General features: G+C 37.8%; 1 protein-coding gene across 2 annotated transcripts in view; it reads left to right on the top strand.

Annotated features, from left to right (window-relative positions):
- The window catches only part of WWP1 (WW domain containing E3 ubiquitin protein ligase 1), a 115,890-nt gene that overhangs the window by 50,461 nt on the left and 51,635 nt on the right, over positions 1-13,794 (top strand). For both annotated transcript variants that reach the window (XM_065399876.1, XM_065399877.1), the window contains exons 10-15: positions 7,988-8,042; positions 8,119-8,203; positions 8,307-8,435; positions 10,956-11,028; positions 11,916-11,987; positions 12,647-12,735. In XM_065399876.1, the coding sequence (XP_065255948.1) occupies positions 7,988-8,042; positions 8,119-8,203; positions 8,307-8,435; positions 10,956-11,028; positions 11,916-11,987; positions 12,647-12,735 (503 nt within the window). The remainder of the gene's footprint in view (positions 1-7,987; positions 8,043-8,118; positions 8,204-8,306; positions 8,436-10,955; positions 11,029-11,915; positions 11,988-12,646; positions 12,736-13,794) is intronic.

The following is a 13,794-nucleotide window of genomic DNA, read 5'->3' as shown; positions in this document are numbered from 1 at the left end:
CTATATTGGGATCCTGGAGACCAGCACCTCCCTGCAGAGTTGGTCTGATCTGCTAGGGAGTCATCCCTTGCCTCCCCTGTAAGGGGATACTCATATCTGCCCCTGGATCCTACAGAGGAGGAGGTACATTACACACTGGATCTGGCAGTTCTGCCGTAACCAATAAGACTGCCATCTTCATCTCCAAACAAAATGGAGAACCCTATGCCGTCTTCCCCCCTGGATGATTTCAGACAGTTCCAGGACCACCTTCACAGAGTTTCTGGAGAACTACAGATGCATCTTGAAGAGGTTCAGGACTCCCAGCACAAAGTCTTAGACATTGTCCACTTGTCCGGCTCCAACAGAATAGTTCTCCCTATTAATGAAGCCATCCTGGAGACAGCTAGGCAGGGGTGTGCCAAACTGTCCACTTGCATTCCACCCACAAGAGGACGGAGAAGTGTTACTATGTGCCAGCCAAAGGGACAGAATTTTTGTTTTCTCACCCCACTCCCAACTTGGTCCAAACTTGTGGTGGTCCGATTTTCTAGATTGGATGCTGCCCTTAGAAACACAGTCTTGTCTTTAGTCTTGGACTCGGCTCTGAAGATCCTCTTTTTCCAGCTGGGGGTAATGCTCTGTAATTACCTGAAGTGAGTGCCTATTGGAACGCTACTTGAAGAATGAGAGGTTACTCACCTTGTGCAGTAACTGGAGTTCTTTGAGATGTGTGTTCCTATGGCTACTCCATTACCCACTCTCTTTCCCCTCTTCAGAATTTCCTCTCGGGGGTTTTGCGTTGGAGAAGGAGCTGAGGGTGGTTCGCCCATATAGCCCTATATAGTCTCAGTGTGGGGCATAAGGATGTATAGGGCTCCTGTGTGAGCCATATGGACACTGTTGCCAAAAAATCAAATTGAAGGCACATGGGACACGTGCTTCCTTGAAATGGAGCACCCAGAGGGATATACATCTAGAAGAATTCCAGTTCCTGTAAGTAACCTTTCCTTATTTTGTATACTTTTTATCATGTCCTCTTTTGTTCATCCCTCTTTTAAGGAAAAAGACCCCATTCTTTTCCCAGTCTTTCTTGAAGTGCAGCGATGGTGTGCATCTATAAGGGAGTGATTTGGTGCTTTCCTATGCTAAGGTTGTACTTAGGTACCAAAATATCTTAAGAACTTGGGGTGTTCTGCTTGTTTTGTGCTATGAAGAGCTGTGGAGTCTCAGGAATGAGAATCCTGCAAGATATTGGAGAAGTAGAAATATACGGCAAGTAATTTTTCCCTCTCGTGATCCTTAAATAGCAGCTGATGCTTTGAGACACTTTGAAAAAAACAAATGAAGATATTTTCAAACAAATATCTTCATTTATCACTTTTTCTCAGTATTCTCTGCTAAAGATGTCTGCTTATATGCAGAATCCTTAAGAGTTAATAAGTTCTAGGGGTTCATCTGAGGCAAAAATCATTGTTTATAACACCCAAATGTGATAAGCATAATTATGATTTCAAGTAGTATATAATCAGAACTACTGATGCACTCTTAGGAAACAAAGATACTGTTTGGAAGCCATTAATCTTAGTGCTCAAAAAAAGAGAGAGAAGAGAAATGTAGAAAATGTTATGTTGGCAGGATTGCCTTTTTGTAAGTACAATGTATTTCAAATTTTTATAACAGGTGCAATTATTTCTTTAATAAAACAGAAATAGGAAAACAGTATAATGATATGTAATTGCACGTTTCTGTTTACTAATCAAAGTACAATATTTGTGTTCTCTGTTCGGGAATGATACCTTCTTCATCTAAAATATGGTCTGCCTTTGCTTTAATGATATCTTTTACCATTATCACTGATTTTCAGGCCAACTTGAAACATGTTTACTTTCTTCTCTTCAGAATGCTTTAGGCAACTGTTACAATGTGTCCTCTCTGATCTTATATTCACCAGTCCTAATTTGGTGATCTATTTTATGATCTGTCAATCAGACACCAATATTCAAAAAGGAAAGAGAAATTGGGTGTTTGATGGCTTACTTGCTTTTCTTTATAACTGTTTTCCATATATTTGTCATGTTTGGTGGATAGTTCAATTGCATTAGCTACAGTTCCCATTAATAGTAAAACAAAAATGGTCTCAAGTTGCAGTGGGAAAGGTTTAGGTTGGATATTAGGAAAAACTTTTTCACTAGGAGGGTGGTGAAGCACTGGAATGGGTTACCTAGAGAGGTGGTGGAATCTCCTTCCTTAGAGGTTTTTAAGGTCAGGCTTGACAAAGCCCTGGCTGGGATGAATTAGTTGGGAACTGGTCCTGCTTTGAGCAGGGGGTTGGACTAGATGACCTCCTGAGGTCCCTTCCAACCCTGATATTCTATGATTCTATATATTTTTCTATTACAGAGTAGCATACAGATTAGAACAATTTAGTGCTCTGAGTTTGCCCCTGAAAGGAAGAGGAAACTGCAGATAAATTATAGAAAAGCTAAAGTGAGATGTTTGATGGTGGATTTTTGTTACCCAGGAGATTGGATTAGCTCTCCCTTAATGGTAAAAGAACTTGTCTGTTGACCTGAGTGGCCAAAATGAGATCATCTTAAGATAAGAAATGCAGTCAGGGTACCCAAACAATCTTAACTCCTCCCTATAGAGATGCCATGAGAACAAACATTTATTTTTTCATATTTTATCTTCAGAAGAAAAAAAAAAAAATTATACTAGGACCACAAACAAACATGTCTTAATCATAATCATATGGTTATTGCATAACATTAGTATACACCAGCGTTAAGGTGGTTTAGGTGCCTTAACTCTGCATTTCTTAGCTTAGCAGGTTTGGATTCCTTTTAAATGTAACCTTAACTGAATTTGCTGGGTTTGTAATGGTTGGTTTTGGAATTATCACAACATCTCTAACAAAATATATATATAAAAATAATAAAAAAAGGCAACCCAATGCAGCTTCTGTGAAAGAAAATTGTGCCTTCCCAGTCTGTTAATTGTTTGAGACTCAACAAAATAGTAGATAATGGAGAACTATGATAAACATTAATATATACATAATTATATATGTTAATTAGAAGCATGGGCGGGAGATGCACAGTTTTCTTTTACACAAGCTATGTTGATTTGTCTGTGTCATAGATGTTTTAAGGCTCTGTTTATCATTTCACCTATTTTGCCTTGAACTGAAATAAAACTCTCTAATTTGTAACTTCCAGGATCATCTCTAGTGCCTTTTTAAAGTAAGTTACAATATTTGCTCCTCCAGTTTTGTAGCTGATTTTAAGGAGAGATGGTATGTTTTTGTTATCCGCTCAGACGCTTCATTCTTATGTTCCTTCAAAAATCTTGGCTGCATACATGCCATCCAGTCTGGAGATCTGTAGTGGTTTTGTATCATCAGTTTGTTCCAGCAGGTCTTTTTACAAACATCTTAATCTTTATTACCTAAAAAGAGGAGATCTAGGGTAAGTAATCATGTAGGCCCTCATCCTGCAAGGTCATATGCGCTTCCTTAATTTTTTATGCATGTGAGTAATTGCATTAACTTCATTCTTGTTATAAAGTTAAACACACTTCTGCGGGATCAGGGGCTTCACTTCTCTTCAGTGTTCTTTCTTCTCCTTAACTGTTCCCTTCATAACTTTGTAGCCTAAAGGAACCACTGATTTTTTTTTTTTTTTGAAGCTTCCTGCTTCTGACATACTTAAATATAAATATAAATATAAATATATATATATATATATTTGTCTTACTGGTCTTCAAAATACTTCTTAATCCATTTAATTACTGTTTTACAGTTCAACTGCCATAGATTGTTCCTTTCTGTTGAATGTTCTTGGACAATCCAGTTCTTCATTAGCTGTAGTTTGCTCCCTTCGACATTGTGTACTCAAAGATGCAGTCAGAAAATAGAAAAACTATCTCAATCTGTATCTGTGCATCTTGCTCTTTGTCTACACTGGGAAAATGAACCATGTTAAAAATGCAAGTTACACTACTTTGCACCCAATGTAGAGTAGACTGTTGTATTTAAAAATGTGTTAAGTTGACAATGGCCAACTAATGGATTTTTAAACACTATACTTACTCTGTACTGGGTGCCAAGTGGTGTTTAACAATGTGTTTGTTAAAACATGTCACCTAACATGTTTCTAACATGACTCATTGTAAAAAAAACAACAACCCTGGATTAAAATAGCAGCACTTGTCTAGGGGGAAGAGTCACAGTGTCCCTGCAAAGAATATTTCATGTTACCCATGATTTAGACAGTTCAACCCTTGGTATCTGTAGGAACAATTCAGAAAGTCTTATCTAAATATTTGAAAGGATTTAGGCTGGTTGCTAAATCGGATCAAAGTTGTTTATACCTTAATTGGCTCAACGTTTTCATCCATAGAATCACCTGACTCTGTAGATAAAGTATATCCACCATAAATTCTAGATTCTCCTAGGTATCCGTTGATTCAGAAGACTCTGTGAACCTCTCAATCACCTTTTGATGTCTACTTTTTGGCATGTTTTATGTCAGTTACCAACTGTTGTCCTTTACTCTCACCATCATACTGGAATTGTTGTCTGACAGGATGATTGTGATTATATAGTTTCTAAGAGTGGAAAAGGTACATTTCATTTGCTATGGAGTTGACTGGCTTACTTTGTATAGTATCAGGGGGTAGCCGTGTTAGTCTGTATCTACAAAAACAACAAGGAGTCTGGTGGCACCTTAAAGACTAACTGATTAAGCTTTTGTGGGTAAAAACCTAACTTCTTCAGATGCATAGAGTGAAAGACTCTATAGTTACCTCTGTTCAAGACCAGCAGCTGGTGGCCACGGTGGTGGTGTTTTTAAAAAATTCTCAACTTGATTTTGAACTAAAGATTGTCCTTTCTTGGTCACGGAAGTTACATTTATAAGATCTTTTGTGACGCCTTGGTGGCAAATACAGTTTTCACCAGATAATAAATACATTAGCAATGTTTCTCAAAATTCAGAAACTTAAGGTGGTCTTAGCCAAGAAATTGAGGGCTTTTCTCAGCTTATACATCTAGTTCTTAGGACATTGTTTATCCTTTTCAACACTTTTACATTTAGGATATATTGGATCGAGAATTCTAATTCTAGTGATCAGTTCTCTCCAGAGTTAAATTTATTCAGTTTCTGTTAGATTAATGGTTTCTGAAAAACCTTATTTTGGAACTAAAAATGAAGTGCCACTCACGTTTTCTAAATCATAAAGTAATTAAGCAAAGTCTCTTGTTGTTTCAGAGAATTGTTAAATAGTGAAGCAGTTCTTGTCAGGGCATAAATTTACATTTGTTCTCACACCTAAACAGATAAAGGGAAGGCTGTCGTCATAAGGAAGGAGCTGTATTTTTAATGGTCGAGGTGGGAGACGCTTTAAACTCCTCAAGTTATTGTAGGAAAGCTAAACGCTTTAGCTACACAACTACCATTTTATGCATGTCCATCTCAGAAAAAGCAGTGTTTTGTTGTTTGGGAGCCAAATATGTAAGCAGTTAGAGAGGAGGAGTCAGGGTTCACATGTTTTGGTCTTTGTTCTGCTACTGGCTCACTGTGTGAATGTGGGAAAATATTTTTAACTTTTCTGTGTCTTGGTTTCCACATCTGTAAAATAAGTGGATTTGAGATTTTAGTATCAAAAGTTCCATACAAGTGCAAAGTATCAGTAATATGATCCTTTGGAGAGAGAAAGTAGTAGATACTCCTACATTGGTTCCCATCCCTCAAAAATCTCATTGTGTATACAAACAGATTGGAATACAGAATACAGACTGGATTGGTGGATTTTAAGATCTGAAATAGTAATTTTTTTCACTTGTAAATTAGGATTCAGTCTCAGATCCACCAGTCTGGAGACTATTGCCCTCTCTTCACTTTTAGGTCCTGTCTATACTGGAGTTTAATCTTTTTTTTTAAACCCATTCATTAAAGTTTACCACCTAGTACAGATCTAAAACAGTTAGTAACAGTAGCCAGTGCAATTACTAATATGCCTAGTAACAACAGCCAGTGTTGTTGTTACAAATTTTGTTACAACCTTGGTAGGTAGCTCTGCGTAGGTAGCTAGCATAGGTTAAGTGCAACCATTTTAATGAAACTTGGGTGTTTGTCCAGTTCTTCAGGGAAGAAACGTGTTCACAAAATGGTTCCGCTAATGGCCCCAAACCTAGGCAAACCACATTGCTTGTGCAGCAGAAATAATAATAATAATAAAAAATCCTATCTTGAGGCTCCCATGTCAAAATGTGCTCCACACACCCAATCGCATCCAAACTCAACCACATGTATTTTGGATGCTTCAGCTCATTTGTGCTTCACACTGGCTTGCACATGGATCAAACCACAAGAAAGAGAACTGTGCTTAATGACTATTTTAAAAAGGCTGTAGATAGCACGGGTTGGGGCTTGGTATTTAGTTCAGAAACAGGTGCCCATAAGGTGTGTCACTCATTTTTATTTATAGCTGAGTCACATGGGCAAGCAGTTGGAAGGATACGTAAAGATGACCCAAGGTGGCACAAATCCTCCTTTCCCATTAACAGACCATAAAGTGGGTAATTCCATCAATTCAGATTGATATATTTAAGACCTAGTAACCAAATTTAAAGATAAGAAGTTACTTTACTATATTCTTCAAAGGATTCATTTTCCCACAACTTAATTTTGTGTTTCTGTTTAGCAGTAAGCTCATCAAGATACTTCTGTAAAGATTAGACATATTCTGTTAAGAAAGGATTGTGAGAACATTTCCATTATGAGCCTTATGAGGTTTAACACTACTGTACAAACAACTAATTCAGTATTTCTTCTATTTTCTTGTAATGGTTCCATAAGACAAGATGTTAGTTAGTACACAGTAACCTTAAAGCCCTTTTAAGTATGACTGGTATTTGCATGCTGATTAGGGCCTCCATTGACCTTATTAATAATAATATTTTGAAGCACCTAGCATCCCTAGTACAAAGCCTTAAAGGAAGCAGTTGACTATATTAAAGATGGTTTTAATTGCTCTTTCATTTCCTCTCTGACCAGTTGCAAATTGCAATACTTTGAAGTTGTTAAGATGCATGGAACTTCATTTTACTTTGATATAAATCAAAGCAAGATAACTGACAAAATGCCTTGAATCTAAAAGGGTGTGAATGATGTTGAAAACTATAGATGTTGAATGACTAACTGTAAATTTAGTACAAAGAGCTAAGGACACAAAGAAAACTTTAAATTCTCCTTACTTTTTTTAGTTTTTGCCTAAACTACAATATTACTTTAACATAGCTTAATAATTATATACTTTAGTGTTATGTAAATTTTGTGTTGAAATAGTATGTTGCCAAAGAACCATATTCTCAAAATAAAGAATCAGTAACTCAATCAAAAATTCATTTGCCATAAATGTTGCCTGATTTAATGTTTTTAAATGTAAGGTTGACACTAGTTATTTAGAAATTTTAGGATTGACTAACTTTTTAGACATACTAGTGTTTTAGAGTTTATTCATGTGCTAAAGGTCCTTTCAAGTAAGATAAATGGCTTTGAAATCCAAATGGCAATGAAGAGAAAAATATCAAAAGTAATACTTGATAACATACTTTATTCTTCATTTAGTTATTTGGTATTACTTATAAGGGGTAACATACAAAACTAATACTGTATACTTAGTTTTGAATTTTAACTTTCCTTGGGCATCAGGATAATGTATTTTCATGTAGATCCTTCAGATGTTACTTTACCTTACATGTTTTCCAATACTGTTGTTAGCAGAACTATTGTTCAAGGGATGCTGGAGAGGACCGTCTAAGCAATTCATATGTAGATTCTTTGGTGGAGACTATCTTTATAGAAAAAGACATGATCTTGTTTATAAGAATTGACAGAACACATAACTTGTGTATTTTAAAAAGTATCTTAATTAGATAGACTTATTTATCTATATTTATTCTTTAATATAAATTTGTGTCTGGTTTGTTCTTTATAACTAGGCTTCAATGTTGTCAGCAGAAAATGATCCACTTGGGCCTTTACCACCAGGCTGGGGTAAGATGATAAGCTATTAATTTAGTAATGTGACTGTAACCGAAATTTGTTATTTAATAATTTTTATTTTTTTCAGAAAGGAGAGTGGATTCAAATGATAGGGTGTACTTTGTGAATCACAACACCAAGACAACACAGTGGGAAGACCCCCGAACTCAAGGGTTGGTATATATAATGTCTATATTGATGTGTGCAGATCAAATGATCATACTTAAACATTGTTGTAAGTTTCTTCATGTGTACTGTTTTCAATTCCTTTTACAGTTTACAAAATGAGGACCCACTTCCTGAGGGCTGGGAAATCAGATACACTAGAGAAGGTGTCAGATATTTTGTTGATCATAACACAAGGACAACAACCTTCAATGATCCTCGAACTGGAAAATCCTCTGTGTAAGTGAGCCGCTAATAGAGGGTTTTTTTTTTAAGATTATTCACTGTTTAATAGTGAATAGTATTCCGCATATTAATGAACAGTTAATATTTTATATGGGCTCTCAGCATTAAGTGCAGTACAAGTTGCTGCCTTGTAATTATTTTCTATTTTGGAGATTTAACTACCAACATTACCTTTCTCATTGAAATATTCTGTGATATAACTTTGTTCTAGGGCTGTCAATTAATCACAGTTAACTCAAGCAATTAACACAAAACAAACTAGATAAAAAATTAGTCATAATTAATTGTTTTAATCACACTGTTTAATAAAATATCAATTTAAATTTATAAATTTTTTTGGATTTTTGTCTACATTTTCAAATATATTGATTTCAATTACAACACAGAATACAAAGTGTACAGTGCTCATTTTATATTATTTTTATTACAAATATTTGCACTGTAAATATATAAACAAAGAAATCTTATTTTTCAATTCACCTCATACAAGTACTGTAGTGCAATCTCTATCGTGCAGGTGCAACTTACAAATGTAGAATTTTTTTTTTAAGGTAACTGCACTCAAAAATGAAACAATGTAAAACTTTAGAACCTACAAGTCCACTTAGTCGTATTCTTGTTCAGCGAATTGCTAAGACAAACAAGTTTGTTTACATTTACGAGAGATAATGCTGCTCACTTCTTATTTACACTGTCACTTGAAAGTGAGAATGGGTGTTTGCATGGCATGGTTGTAGCTGACATTGCAAGGTATTTACGTGACAGGTATGCTAAACATTCGTAAGCCCTTTCATGCTTCGACCACCATTCCAGAGGACATGCTTGCATGCTGATGACGCTCATTACAAAAATAATGCATTAATTAAATTTGTGACTGAACTCCTTGGGGAGAGAATTGTAAGTCTCCTGCTCTTTTTTACCCCCATTCTGCCATACATTTCATGTTATAGCAGTCTTGGATGGTGACCCATCATCAGGGCCGGCTCCAGGCACCAGCCCACCAAGCTTGTGCTTGGGGCGGCACCTGGAGGGGGGCGGCGCGGCGCTCCGGCCGCCGGGGAGAGCGGGGCCACGGCCGGGCTCGCCGCACTCCCCCCGGCATTCTGGCCGCCCTCCGCCCCGGCGCCCTCCCCCCGGCCGCCGGGGGGAGAGCGGAGCCCCGGCCGGGGCTCGCCGCCCTCCTCCCAGGGCTCCGGCCGCCCTCCCCCCGGCTCCCTCCCCCCAGCCGCCGGGGGGAGAGCGGAGCCCCGGCCGGGGCTCGCCGTCCTCCCCCCGGGGCTCCGGCCGCCCTCCCCCCCCCCCCCCGCTGGGGGGCGGGGGGGGGGGCGGCCGGATGCTTTTTTGCCTGGGGCGGCAAAAAAGCCAGAGCCGGCCCTGCCCATCATATGTTGTTCGATTTAAGAACACTTTCACTTAATATTTGACAAAATGCAAAGAAGGTACCAATAGGAGATTTCTAAAGATCGCTACAGCACTCAAACCAAGGTTTAAGACTCTGAAGTCTCTTTCAAAATCTGAGAGAGATGAGATGTGGACCATGCTGTCTGAAGTCTACATTTGTGAATTGCGCTTTCATGATAAAGTGATTGCACTACAGTACTTGTATGAGGTGAATTGAAAAATACTCTATATTTTGTTTATCTTTTTTACAGTGCAAATATTTGTAATAAAAATAATATAAAGTGAGCACTGTATACTTTGTATTCTGTGTTGTAACTGAAATCAACATATTTGATTTGAAAATGTAGACAAACATCCAAAAAGATTTAAATAAATGGTATCTATTGTTTAACAGTGTGATTAACACTGCAATTAATCACGCCTATTTTTTTAATCTCACAATTAATTGCGATAATTTTTTTTAATTGTTTGACAGCCCTACTTTGTTCATTTGATGTAATTATTGTCAAGTGCTCATATACCATGTTTATAAATGCAGTAGAAATAGATTGAGGAAGAGCAGTAAAATTTGAATATTAGCTAGATCATAATTATTAATACAATATTTGAAGAAAATAAAGAATATTCAAATACTGGTAATAAAGTACTCTTTTAGCTGAAATATTGCTATATCAAATATATTGGTAGCTAACAAAGTAACTCTTGATACCCAGTGTTTCAAAACAATGTACTGATCAATGAATACTTTTTTTTATAGTTCAGTGAATATAGACGCCCACATGTTGATAGTGCTCTGAACAGCATCTTACATATAGAGTTAAGACTGACTTCTGATGACATTGTAGGTGGTCTTTTTAGTTAATTTAAGGAGTTAACAGGTTACAAAAGTTAGGTTACATTTAAAATTTGGCTGTGTGATTTTTGAACCAACACCAGAAAATAAAACTGGAGCATATGTTAGTCTTTTTATGGTGGCCATTTCTTGTGAACTTGAATTGGTGTTTTATTGAAATGCACAAACTGTTGGTCTAGTGGTGAAACTACTGAGAGCTGATTATACTGTTCACTATATGTTGTATTGGTTTAAAACACTTCAAATATATTGTTTTACAGAAATAAAGGCCCACAAATTGCTTATGAACGTAGCTTTAGGTGGAAACTTGCTCATTTCCGTTACTTGTGTCAGGTACTGTAGTAGTAATTAAATCTATCTTTGAGAATTTGAATTTGTGTTTGTGCTGGGGTTTCACTGACTTAGGCGCCCCCTTGTGGCTGGGTGTGGACATAGCATGCTCCTTTTTCCTAGCACCCTTTGTTGACAGTTGCTTCAACCCTCACATAACTTGGCCCTCTGGCCAGGTCATGCATTTATGTCCACCTCTTTTGGGGTATATAAAGAGTCCAGCAACGGGTGGCTCTGGTGGTTAGATGAGGGGGTCTAGGCCTCTCCTGAATAGAGATCTCGGAGTCTTGATCCTTCTGTCTTCAGGGCACTCTCTCGGCTAGATTTCCCATCTCAGGAGTAGGCTTTCTGCCTTCTGTACCCACTAGCAGCTGGTGGGGGAAACAGAGGACCACTCTTTCCACCAGGTTCTGATCCAGGGCCCAGTAATAGGCAGCTACGTCCTGCACACTAAAGTACTGTTTGTTACCTCCCTGGATCATTTCCTACATGTCCCCTCTTTCCCAAAGGATAAAATAAAGACATTAAATAATTGAAATCAAAGGTAATATGTCAGACCGTCTGAGTGTCTTGAGTCTCTTCTCTGTGGGTTTGGCAAAGTGACTACAGCTTGGCCTCAGGCAGCAGGAGCTCCTACAGTGCTCCTTTCCAGGAGCTCTGAGTATAGGTCAGATCACTTCTATTGCTTGCATGCCTAATGAGCTGGCCTTGCCTCCTTTTGAGTGCCTCCTCCAAGCCATGCATGCTTTGTGAGTGTGGCAAGGGTTGGGGCCACCTGGGATCAGCGCAGCTGCTTAACTCTGCCGTTACTGATATGGGGTTTGTATACTCCGTCACAGCGTTCATTTAGCGTATGCTGCCACTTATGTGGTGTTGTTTTATGCTTACAGTCAAATGCATTGCCGAGCCATGTAAAGATTAATGTATCCAGACAGACACTGTTTGAGGATTCCTTCCAACAAGTAAGGCTATGATGTCTGGTGTATTAAATATGTTCATTGAAGTAAGACAGTGTTACAATATGCTGCTCTAGTTTGTGACTGTGCAATCATTAATAGGGAAAACCTTGATTTTTAAAATCTGTTGTTCTATCATAACTACTACTTCAAAGATTAAACCTGTGTAACTAGGATTTACAATTCTTAACCTATAGCATTCTATACTTCACAGATGAATATGCTGCCTTCTGTTATAAAAAATAGAACATTCCCAGTCTAAAACTGCTCCCTCTCATCCCACCAAAAATACCATGGAATACTTTCAGAGGCATCAGGAAGAATATTATTAAAGGGAAAAATATCAAATAGTTTGGGTCAAAATTATACTTACCCATTAAAGAGGAGTTGCCTAATGTATTGAAATAATTTGTTCAATACTTTCCCTGTTATTCAATACAGAATTTGTAAACTAAAATAATTTAACAAAGCTATTAAATGAATATTCGTACCTCTGTTTAAGGTAAAATGTCCTGCTCCCCAACTGGGTCTTTAGGTGCTACCATAATACATATAATTAATAATAGTCTGAATTTGAAACAATCAGTTTGTTTAATGGGTTGAAAGTAAATTAATTTAATGAGCCTTTGTATTTTTTTAACTTTGTGTTTAAAATTGTTTCATAGATCATGGCTTTAAAACCTTATGATTTAAGGAGGCGATTATATGTTATATTCAGAGGTGAAGAAGGATTGGATTATGGTGGTTTGGCAAGGTAAAGAAAATTCCTTATAAATCTTGTTTCAAATACTTGTAGATTTTATTTTTAAATTAGAAGATTGCACTCTTATCAAAATAGGGTTGTAAATTGTGGAAAGAGGCCCACTCACTTTGCATATTCTATTGTTGTGACCTAGGTAACCTTTTTAGCCACTTTCAGTAAGTCAACCTGGGACCCAAGGGGTGCTTTTTACTCTCTCTCTGAAAATCCACCCAAATAAAGCTGAGTTATAAGCCTCTAAAAATTGCAGTTTGCACATGTTCTGTAGAGGTTTGTTAGAGGCTGGTAGGAAAATTCTTCAAACGTTCTGAGGGGCCAAGCAGGACTACTTCTTTGATTAGTGTCCCTATGGGTGCTCTGTTTTAGGAGCACATGTGCACCTTTGATCGCAGATTTTTGGTAGCAGTGCCTGCACATGTGCCCTACACATCCTCATGCCCTGTATCGAAGCTTTATAGGGCTACGTGAGCAAATCGCCCTCAATTCCTTCTCAACCGCCTTTGGCCAGAGATGGAGTCTACTGCCTGCCTGTTTACTGTGTACCTGTTTCCCCCCTTGTATTAGTGTTTTAGCTTTGTAGTTAGTTCCAAGTAGTAGTAGGTTTAGTACCTTATAATTTAAACATTTGTTCCCCTTTCCTTTTCTAACAGCAACAAAAAAACCCAAAACATATATACATACATGCACACACACACTTGTGGTTTTCTTTTTCCACTAATAAGGGCTTGAAAAACTTTTTCTTGCCAGGGATGATGGGCTTACCAGGATTTAACAGGTACTTCTCTTGTCGAGAAGCAGTCCTTTTTAGTGACTAGCACTCCCACTGAACTTGTTGCATGGAAGACTCTCACGTTCCCAGCAAGTGTAAAATCCATTCTTCTTTTAAGGGATGAGCGCGTAAAAACAAGGATATTGAGTATAGGCTATTAATGATGGAGCAAGCTTTAAAACTGGCTTCGGACCTGGGTATAGCGACACTCCCCCGTATGGGGACCCTTCACGTCTGTCAGTGCCCTGTCGTCCTTGAGATCACAGTCACTGATAGCTTCCAAG

This window comes from Emys orbicularis, chromosome 2 (assembly GCF_028017835.1).
Source record: "Emys orbicularis isolate rEmyOrb1 chromosome 2, rEmyOrb1.hap1, whole genome shotgun sequence".
NCBI lineage: Eukaryota > Metazoa > Chordata > Testudines > Emydidae > Emys > Emys orbicularis.
Note: the sequence above shows the minus strand (reverse complement) of the source record. Positions and strands in the feature narration are given on the sequence as shown.